The sequence below is a fragment of the Callithrix jacchus genome, chromosome 22 (genome assembly GCF_049354715.1).
Source record: "Callithrix jacchus isolate 240 chromosome 22, calJac240_pri, whole genome shotgun sequence".
In the NCBI taxonomy this organism is placed as follows: Eukaryota; Metazoa; Chordata; class Mammalia; order Primates; family Cebidae; genus Callithrix; species Callithrix jacchus.
Window position 1 is genome coordinate 19,755,770 of NC_133523.1, and position 10,664 is coordinate 19,766,433.

At 37.9% G+C, this 10,664-nt stretch overlaps 1 protein-coding gene across 8 annotated transcripts in view; it reads left to right on the forward strand.

Annotated features, from left to right (window-relative positions):
- The window catches only part of LOC100393869 (uncharacterized), a 53,034-nt gene extending 43,769 nt beyond the window's left edge, over positions 1-9,265 (forward strand). For all 8 annotated transcript variants that reach the window (XM_078361940.1, XM_078361942.1, XM_054249733.2 and 5 more), the window contains one exon: positions 5,650-9,265. In XM_078361940.1, coding sequence (XP_078218066.1) covers positions 5,650-7,208 — 1,559 coding nt within the window. In that variant the 3' untranslated portion in view covers positions 7,209-9,265. The remainder of the gene's footprint in view (positions 1-5,649) is intronic.
- The last annotated feature ends 1,399 nt before the right edge of the window (positions 9,266-10,664 follow it).

The window sequence follows — 10,664 nt, forward strand, 5'->3', positions numbered from 1 at the left end:
CCAAGACCACTCTCTTTTTTCTAAGAGTGTAACTGCTTTATATATTTCAGGCAATCTCTCTCTTTTTGTGGCTCACTCATTTCATTTTGCATAATGTCAAATGTATCTTGATAGTTAGAATATTTCCTGCTTATAAAATTCCATGTGATACTGCAATATTTTTATATTTCAAATTATAGCTACTGAATAATTTGGTGACAGAAATTTGAATTGCTTCAGCTATTGGCTTTCAGTAATGATGCTGCAAATATGAAAGTTTAGATATGTGCTGCCTATTTTATCAGTTCACTTAATAATGATTATACTCAGACCAAATTGGTTTTTTTTTAAATGTCTATTTTTTTCTTTTTTGTGAGATGGAGTTTTACTCTTGTCCCCTAGGCTGGAGTGGAATGGCATGATTGCAGATAACTGCAACCTCCAACTTACTGAGTAGCTGGGATTACAGGCGCCTGCCACCATGCCCAGCTAATTTTTGTATATTTAGTTGAGATGGGGTTTCGCCATGTTGACCAGGCTGGTTTCAAACTCCTGACCTCAGGGTGATCCTTCACTTCAACCTGCCAAAGTGCTAATTACAGGCTTAAGCCATTGTGCTTTAATCCCCAAATTGTTTTAACTCTGTAACTTTGTAATATGTTTTCTTTTTTTTCTTTTCTTTCTTTTTTTTTTTTTGAGATGGAGTCTCACTCTGTCATGCAGGCCGGAGTGCAGTGGTACCATCTCGGCTCACTACAACCTCCGTCTCCTGGGTTTAAGCAATTTTTGTGCCTCATCCTCCTTCCAAGTAACTGTGATTACAGGTGCCCACCACTGTACCCAACTAATTTTTTTTGAATTTTTAGTAAAGATGGGGTTTCATCGTGTTAGCTGGGTTGGTCTTGAACTTCCGACCTCAGAGGATCTGCCCATCTTGGCCTTCCAAAATACTGGGATTACAGGCATGCACCACTATCCCTGGCCTGGAATGTGTTTTGAAATCAGAAACTGTAATGCCTTTAACATTGTTTTTCCTTTGAAGACTGTTGGGTACTTCCTTGTCTCTTGAGATTCCATATACTTTTGAGGTTGCTATTTGTATTGCCTCAAAAATGGAATGAGAAATTTTGAAAAACATTGCATTAAATCTGCAGATTACATGAGCAGTATGAACATCTTCAGATTATTTCAACCTTTGAACAGGAGCGTGCTGATGAGTGTGTTGTTTAATTTGTATTGGTACATTTTAAATTTTTATTTATTATTTATTTATTTTGGTGTCGAGGGACAAGGTTTCGCTCTTGTTCAGGCTGGAGTGCAATGGAAAGATTTCGGCTCACTGCAAACCTCCACCTTTCAGGTTCAAGCAATTCTCCTGATTCAGCCTCTCAGGTAGCTGGGACTACAGGCACGCACCATCATGCCTAGCTAACTGTGTATATTTAGTAGAGGTGCAGTTTCTCCATGTTGGTCAGGCTGTTCTTGAACTCCTGACCTCAGGTGATCTGCCTGCCTCAGCCTCCCAAAGTGCTGGGATTACAGGCTTGATCCACTGCGCCCGACCTTTTTTTCTATTTTATACTTTTATTCCATTTTGGTCATAGAATGTAATCCATAAAATGTCAATTTTAACAATTTTTTAAGACTCCTTTTTTGGCCTAGCAGGTGGTCTATCAAAGAGAATGTTGTATAAGCTTTTGAGAAGAATGTGTTTCCTGATCTTGTCGAGGAGTTTTCTCTATGTCTCTGTTAAGAACAATTGTATTACACGGCCTTCAATTCCTCTCTTCACTTACGAATACTGTCTTGTTTTATTTTTATTATAGAAAGTGGGATATTGAAATGTCCTATTTTTTTCTAAATATTTCTTTCAGTCTGTCAATATTTGCTTTATAGATTTCAAACCTTAGTGTGACATACACATACACACACACACACACACACACACACACATTTGTGATAGGTTCCCAGTAAATAAATCTATTATTGTTTAATGTTCTTTGTCTCTTTGCAGTTTTGACTTAAAGTACTTTATATAAAAATGACAGTTTTTGACTTAAGATGTAGCTTTTGTAATACTATTATGACCTCTTCTGCTCTCATTTGGTTAATATCTGCATGCAATGTCTGAATCCATCTTGCCACCTTCTTTTTTTTTTTTTAATTGTTAGATGTCAGTTGACCCTTGTAGAAAGGCAAATTGGATCTTGTTTTTTAATAATTTTAAATACATTTCTTTATTGAAATTATGTCTCTTCAGGGCTGGGAGTGGTGGCTCATGCCTGTAAATCCCAGCACTTTGGGAGGCCGAGGTGGGCAGATCACAAGGTCAGGAGTTCAAGACCAGCCTGACCAACATGGTGAAATCCCCGTCTCTTAAAAAAAAAAAATACAGAAATTAGCTGAGTACAGTGTTGCACACCTGTAGTCCTACCTATTCATGAGGCTGAGGCAGGAAAATTGCTTGAACCCAGAAAATGGAGGTTGCAGTGAGCTAAGATCTCACCACTGGACTCCAGCTTGGGTGACAGAGTGAGACTTCGTCTCAAACAAAGAAAGTATGTCTCTTGACTGAAAAATTTTCTAAAACAAAGACACTTACTAATAATTACTTCTTGTTCTCTTGGATTCTTTGCACCTTTTATATGTAAGGCAGTGCCAACACTTTTTTAGAATACGGTTATTTTTGAAGTTTTTTTCTTTTTCTTTGGTAGGACAAATTTGGTGATGGTATTTTACCCACTTGAAAGCTGTATTTTTCAATACTTTGGCTATATCACACAGTTTACTTCTAGCCTGCAAAATTTTTATTCAGAATTCACTGCCTATCTCATTAGGGTATTCTTGCAAATAACACTTTACTTTTTTTTTTTTTTTTTTTTTTTGACACGAAGTTTTGCTCTTGTTGCCCAGGCTGGAGTGAAATGGTGCAATCTCAACTCACTTCAACCTCTGCCTCCCAGGTACAAGCGTTTCTTCTGCCTTAGGCTCCTGAGTTGCTGGGATTACAGGCATACACCACCATGCTTATCTAGGTTTGTGTTTTTAGTACAGGCAGAGTTTCTCCATATTGGTCAGACTGGTCATGAACTCCCAACCTCAGGTGATCGATCGCCTGCCTTGGCCTCCCAAAGTGCTGGGTTAGCAGCTCCCAAGATTCTCTTTTCTGTGACTTTTAAAATTGTGCTTACATATGTGTTTCATATAAATATCTTTCTCTGTATCCTTGTTTGTTTGTTGGGCTTCTTCATTTTTGCATCAGTTTTGAGAGATTTTTCAGTTATTCCTTTTTGTATTTTTTATCTTCATAATTTCTGTTTTTCTTTGTTTTTTAGATGGAGTCTTGCTCTGTCGCCAGGCTGGAGTGCAGTGGCACAATCTCTGCTCACTGCAATCTCCACTTCCCAGGTTCAAGCGATTCTTCTGCCTCAGACTTCTGAGTAGCTACGATTATAGGCACCTGCCACCACACCCCACACCCGGCTAATTTTTGTATTTTTAGCAGAGATAGAGTTTCACCATTTTGGCCAGGATGGTCTTGATCTACTGACCTCATGATCTGCCTGCCTTGGCTTCCCAAAGTGCTGAGAATACAGGCATGAGCCACCATGTCCTGCCTGTTTTTCTAATATTTTAAATGTATTTGTTATTTCCAGTTTTCTGATTTCTATAGTTCTCTGTGTTCATAGTTCACTCATTGATTGTTATTCAGTTTATTTTCAATTTTTAATACTTTTGTTGGAAAAACATTGCCATATTTTATATACGTTGTAATATTTTTAATGTGTAACTAAACATTTATTTTAACTAATTTAACTTTTTCTAACTCTGATCTGCAAATGAGATTCATAGTTAAAACTGAATATACAAATCAACATATTAGAAGGATCAAAATTTACAGTACTCAAACGTGACTTAAAACTGACTTTGACATGTTCTTTCAACTTTATTCAAATCAGTTGTCCCCCATCCACGTCAGCATTTACCATTTAAAAAAATCAATTTAATGCTATCAGAAGGTGATGTTTATCTTAATCCTGTTTGCCTTCATGCCACTGTAATGAACCTTCATTTCAGGCCACATACACAAAGAGGGCCAGGTAATCTTTTATTAAAATTTGAACATTAAAAAAAGTTACCTGGGCTGGGCGCGGTGGCTCACACTTGTAATCCTGACACTTTGGGAGGCCGAGATGGGCAGAACACAGGGTCAGGAGTTTGAGACCAGACTATCCAATATGGTGAAGCCTGGTTTCTACTAAAAAATACAAAAATTAGCCGAGCATGATCCCACACAACTGTAGTCCCAGCTACTCAGGAGGCTTAGGCAGGAGAATCTCTTGAACCCAGGAGGCGGAGGTTGCGGTGAGCCAAGATCGTGCCACTGCACTCCAGCCTGGGTGACAGAGTGATACTCTAAGAAAAAAACAAAAGTTACCTGTTTCAATCTTTATAATATGGCCTTCTCCTGGCATACTTTGAACAATTGTCTGGGTCAGAGATTCTGAGAGTCTTGTAAACATGTTCTTAGAATGTGTCTTATGTGAAGCTTTGTAATTTTAGCTAAAGAAAATTATTTATCTTCTTTCTTGATACTCAGTAATCGCTTCCTACACCTTTTTTCTTTTTCTCTTTCCTTTTTTCTGTGTTACTGAAGTCTCCACTGCTGCAACATTTCCCTTTGGTCTCAGCAGACTCAAACTGTCATTCCAAAGTACACCACCATTTCTGTCAGCACTATGTGTTATGGGAGACAGAAACCAGTGTCTAGAAAGGCACCTACAAGCAAGTAACAAAGATGTAGGAGCCAGTATTTTACTAGTCTGTCTTTCTTTTTTTTTTTGAGACGGAGTTTCGCTCTTGTTACCCAGGCTGGAGTGCAATGGTGCGATCTTGGCTCTCCGCAACCTCCGCCTCCTGGGTTCAGGCAATTCTCCTGCCCCAGCCTCCCAAGTAGCTGGGATTACAGGCACACGCCACCGTGCCCAGCTAATTTTTTGTAATTTTTAGTAGAGATGGGGTTTCACCATGTTGACCAGGATGGTCTCGATCTGCTGACCTGGTAATCCACCCGCCTCGGCCTCCCAAAGTGCTGGGATTACAGGCTTGAGCCACCACACCCGGCCTACTTGTCTTTCTTTAAAAAAAATTGGAAGTTGGCAGTTTACTGTTCTGTTGTTGTTGTTGTTTGAGATGTTGTCTTGCTCTGCTACCCAAGGTGGAATGCAGTGGCACAATCTTGACTCACTGCTACCTCTGCCTCCTGCTTTCAAGGGATTCTCTTGCCTCAGCCTCTCGAGTGGCTGGGATTGCAGATTGAGCCACCATGCCTGGCTGGCAGTTTATTTCTAAAGGCATTATATTATATTGGGGAGCTGGAAGAGCTGTGTTGGGTAAATGTAACAAAGTTTTTTTTTTTCCTTCTATGTGGCTTTTTGCATTGTGCTCACATGGGGCACTTCAAACACTTAACTCATTTATAATTTTTTCTGAGATGTATTTTGGTTAATGTGTTTTTGTTACATATATATGTCTATAAAAATTATATCCTTTGGTATTTTGCTATGTCATCTTGTTTATATAGTTGGTATAATGTTACAGGTTAGATTTGTAATCTATATTTATCTGACACTAGTAAATGGAGTAATTTGTTATTTTTATTTCTTTCAGTTCTTTGTTCTCATTTTGGCCAAGACCTTGGGCAAAGGCCAGGCATAAAAGATTCTTTTCAAAAAGTGATACTGAGAGAATATGTAAAATGTGGACATAAGGATTTACAGTTAAGAAAAGGCTGTAAAAGTGTGAATGAGTGTAATGTGCACAAAGAAGGTTATAATGAACTAAACCAGTGTTTGACAAGTAACCAGAGCAAAATATTTCAATGTGATACATATGGGAAAGTCATTCATAAATTGTTAAATTCAGATAGACGTAAGACAAGACATGCTGGAAAGAAACCTTTCAAATGTAAACAATGTGGCAAATCATTTTACATGCTTTTACATCTAAGTCAGCATAAAAGAATTCATGTTAGAGAGAATTCTTACCGATGTGAAGAATGTGGCAAAGCCTTTTACTGGTTCTCAACCCTTACTAGACACAGGAGAGTTCATACTGGAGAGAAATCTTACAAAGATGAAGAATGTGGAAAAACTTTTAACCAGTCCTCAACTCTTAGTAGGCATAAGATAATTTATGCTGGAGAGAAACACTACAAATGTGAAGAATGTGGCAAAGCTTTTAAATGGTCCTCACACCTTACTAAACATAAGAAAATTCATAGTGGAGAGAAACCTTACAATTGTCAAGAATGTGGCAAAGCCTTTAATGTGTTCTCAACCCTTACTAGACATCAGAGAATTCATGCTGGAGGAAAACCCTACAAATGTGAAGAATGTGGCAGAGATTTCAGTATATTTTCAACCCTTGCTACACACAAGAAAATTCATATTGGACAGAGACCCTACAAATGTGAGGAATGTGGCAAAGATTTTAACTGGTACTCACACCTTACTACACATAAGAGAATTCATACTGGAGAGAAACCCTACAAGTGTGAAGAATGTGGCAAAGCATTTAGTGTTTGCTCAACCCTTACGACACATAAGAGAATTCATACTGGACAGAGACCCTACAAATGTGCGGAATGTGGCAAAGCTTTTAATTGTTACTCACACCTTAGTAGACATAAGAAAATTCATACCAGAGAGAAACCCTACAAATGTGAAGAATGTGGTAAAGCTTTTACCCTGTCCTCATACCTTAGTAGACATAAGAGAATTCATACTGGAGAAAAACCGTACAAATGTGAAGAATGTGGCAAAGCCTTTACCGTACTTTCAACCCTTACTAAACATAAGATAATTCACACTGGAGAGAAAACCTACAAATGTGAGGAATGTGGCAAAGCTTTTAACCAGTTCTCACACTTTACTAAACATAAGAAAATTCATCCTGGAGAGAAGCCCTACAACTGTGAAGAATGTGGCAAAGCTTTTAATTGGTACTCACACCTTACAAGACATAACAGAATTCATACTGGAGAAAAACCCTACAAATGTGAAGAATGTGACAAAGCCTTTAGTTTATTCTCAAACCTGACTACACATAGGAGAATTCATTCTGGAGAGAGACCCTACAAATGTGAAGAATGTGGCAAAGGCTTTAAGCAGTCCTCAACCCTTAAGGAACATAAGAAAATTCATAGCAGAGAGAAATCCTATAAATAGGAAGAATGTGATAAAGCTTTTAACCACTTCTCAACCCTGACTACATGTAAGATAATTCATTCTGGAGGGAAACCCTATGAATAATGAAGAATGTCTCAAAGCTTTTTATTGATTCTCATACCTTAACATAAAATAATTCATACAGGAGAGAAATCATAAAATGTGAAGAATGTAGCAAAGCTTTTAACAAATCCTCATCCATTACTAAACATAATTCATACTGGAGAGAAAATCTGCAAATGTGAGGAATGTGGCAAAGCCTTTAAGCAATTCTCCCAACTTACTACACATAAGTTATACTGGAGAGAAGCCTTAGATATGTGAAAAGTGTGGCAAAGTTTTTAACCAATCCTCAACTCTTACTACTCATAGTATAATTCATGCTGGAGGGAAACGCTACAAACAAGACCAGTGTGCCAAAACTTTCAACCAATACACCTTATTGTACAGCAAAGCATTTATTTTTGAGAAAAATTGTACAAATATAAGACTGTGAGAAACACATTAATATTGGCTCACATCTTGTGCATCACCAGAGAGTTCATACTTAGTAAAAACATGGTAAGTGCAATTATTGCCAAAAGGTCTTTGAGCCGGGTGCGGTGGCTCACACCTGTAATCCCAGCACTTTGGGAGCCCTAGGCAGGCAGATCACCTGAAGTCAGGAGCTTGAGACCAGCCTGACTAACATGGAGAAAGAAACCCTGTCTCTACTAAAAACATACAAAATTAGCCAGGCGTGGTGGTGCATGCCTGAGAAAACATAAACCTGTGAAGTGATTAAGAGTATTTCTGTTGAAGGTGAACATCACAAATGTGAAGAGGGCTCTAGTACCTTTACTTGTATTAGATCTTATTGTACGCCTTTTGTACTAGAGGAAAACTGAAGCAGTTGCTCACAAACTTTCCAAAATTGAACCAGGAAGAAACAGAAGTCTTGCACCAGGCAAAAATGTGTAAAATAGATGATGAAACTGAATTAGTAATAAGAAACCTACCAACCATAAGAGCCCTGAATTATATAAAATCACAGACAAATGTTACCAAATATACAAAGATGAGCTCTTCCTCCTACTGAATGTACTCCAAATACTCAATGTGGGATTACACCTTAACTCATTTTACAAAATCAGTATTATCTCGATACTAAAATCTAGGGAAGGCACAAAGAAAGGAAACTACAGGCCAATAGTTTTGGTAAACATTGAAACAAAAATCCTCCATGAAACACTAGCAATCTGAGTTCATAAGCAAATCAAAAGATTGTTTTGTCACAGTTGTGAGCTTTATTCATGTATGTGAAGATGTTTCATCGTATGCAAGTCAGTAACTGCAATTCACCAAGTAAAGATAATTAAAGCAAAAAGTTACACAATTAACAGATGAAGAGAATGCACTTAGGGAATTCAATATTCATTCACAAGTATATTCTCAACAAAGGAAGTATTGGCAAAACATACCTCAAAATAATAAGAGACATATGAAAAATCCTCAGCCAACATACTAAAAACACAAACAGTTGCATGTATTCTTCATTAGAATAAAAATGAGACAAGGATATCTACTACTGTAACACTCCTATTGAACGTAATTGTAGAATCCTAGTCAGACAAATCCAACAAAATTTTAAAAAGCCAGTGGCTCACGCCTATAATCCCAGCACTTTGGGAGGCCGAGGCGGGTGGATCACGATGTCATGAGATCGAGACCATCCTGGTCAACAAGGTGAAACCCCGTCTCTACTAAAAATACAAAAATTAGCTGGGCATGGTGGTGCGCATCTGTAGTCCCAGCTACTCGGGAGGCTGAGGCAGGAGAATTGCTTGAACTCAGGAGGCGGAGGTTGTGGTAAGCCAAGATCGTGCCACTGCACTCCAGTCTGGGTAACAACAGCGAAACTCCATCTCAAAAAAACAAAAACAAACAAAAAAAGCATGTAAGTAAAAAAAAAAAAAATTAAACTTTCTTTACTGATGATATAATACTCTACCTAGAAAACCTTTCAAGAAAAAGGTTTCCAGAGCATTTTGTTTTTAAAATATAAATTGTGACTTAAATATCTTCATTTCTATGCATTTTTTTATTAATATGGCTGACAACGTATTTTTTGTTGTTTTTTATTTGGTTGTTGTTTTTTGAGACAATCTCAAAACTCTGCTGGTCTTGAAATTTTAACTTCAGGTGATTCGCCCGCCTTGGCCTCCCAAAGTGTGGGATTACTGTTGTGAGCCACCACACCAGGCCCAGAAACATCAGTTTTAAGAAAATACCTTGGGTCAAGGCCATGACTTTATTATTAACATAATTGGAGACAAAATAGTAGTGAAGTCAACGTTGAGACTAATGAATGTCTAGCCCCTGGTAATAATTTTCTCTCCCCCCCCAACATGAAAGCACCATCATTCTGTAATCTCTTCCACTTGTAACAGTTTTAAGAACGAAGCTTCTCATCAAATTGACCAGCATAAAATTTTATAAAATTTAACTGTTTTGATCTGAAAATTACCAGAAAAGTTGATATTTTGAGATGTATTATTTTACTCTATTCTATTTAAACACTTCAGAAAAGCTAAACTGCCAAAGCATGCGTTTAACTTTTTCAGTTTTTCAGCTTGCCATGTAAATTCTAAGCCACTGTAAATAACTACCTTGTAAAGATGTCTAATTTAGGCCAGGCACGGTGGCTCACGCCTGTAATTCCAGCACTTTGGGAGGCCTAGATGGGCAGATCCTGAGGTCAAGAGTTTGAGACCAGCCTGGCCAACATGGTGAAACACCGTCTCTACTAAAAATACAAAAATTAACCTGGTGTGGTGGCACATGCCTGTAGCCCCAGCTACTCAGGAAGCAGAGGTTGCAGCAAGCTGAGATTGTGCCACTGCACTCCAGCCTGGGCAGCAAAAGTGAGGCTCTGGCTCAAAAAAAAAAAAGCATAATTTATATCTTGTATTTATTTACCTTTACCATAAATATTTATTAAGCTGTAATTTTCACATTTTATTTTCATTCTGATATCTACAACTATCTATAACACCAATTCCAGTATTTTAATAAATGGAATGTATATATATCTTTGCAAAACATAAAAGGTTGATACATTTATATCTATAAGATTTGTAGAATTAATTTCCTAAGGCTCAAGACTTATATTCAAATTGAATGCTATGTAAAATTTCTTACCAGACACACAAAATATAAATTGAATCATGAATGCACTGCTGATAATCGATATCACAACTTACAAATGTGATTTCCAGTTAAAAAGAGAAAAATAATGGCCAGGTGTGGTGGCTCAAGCATGTAATCTTACCACTTTGGGAGGCCGAGGTGGGTGAATCACAAGGTCAAGAGATCGAGATCAGGCTGGGCGCGGTGGCTCACGCCTATAACCCTAGCACTTTGGGAGGCTGAGGCGGGTGGATCACAAGGTCAAGAGATCGAGACCATCCTAGTCAA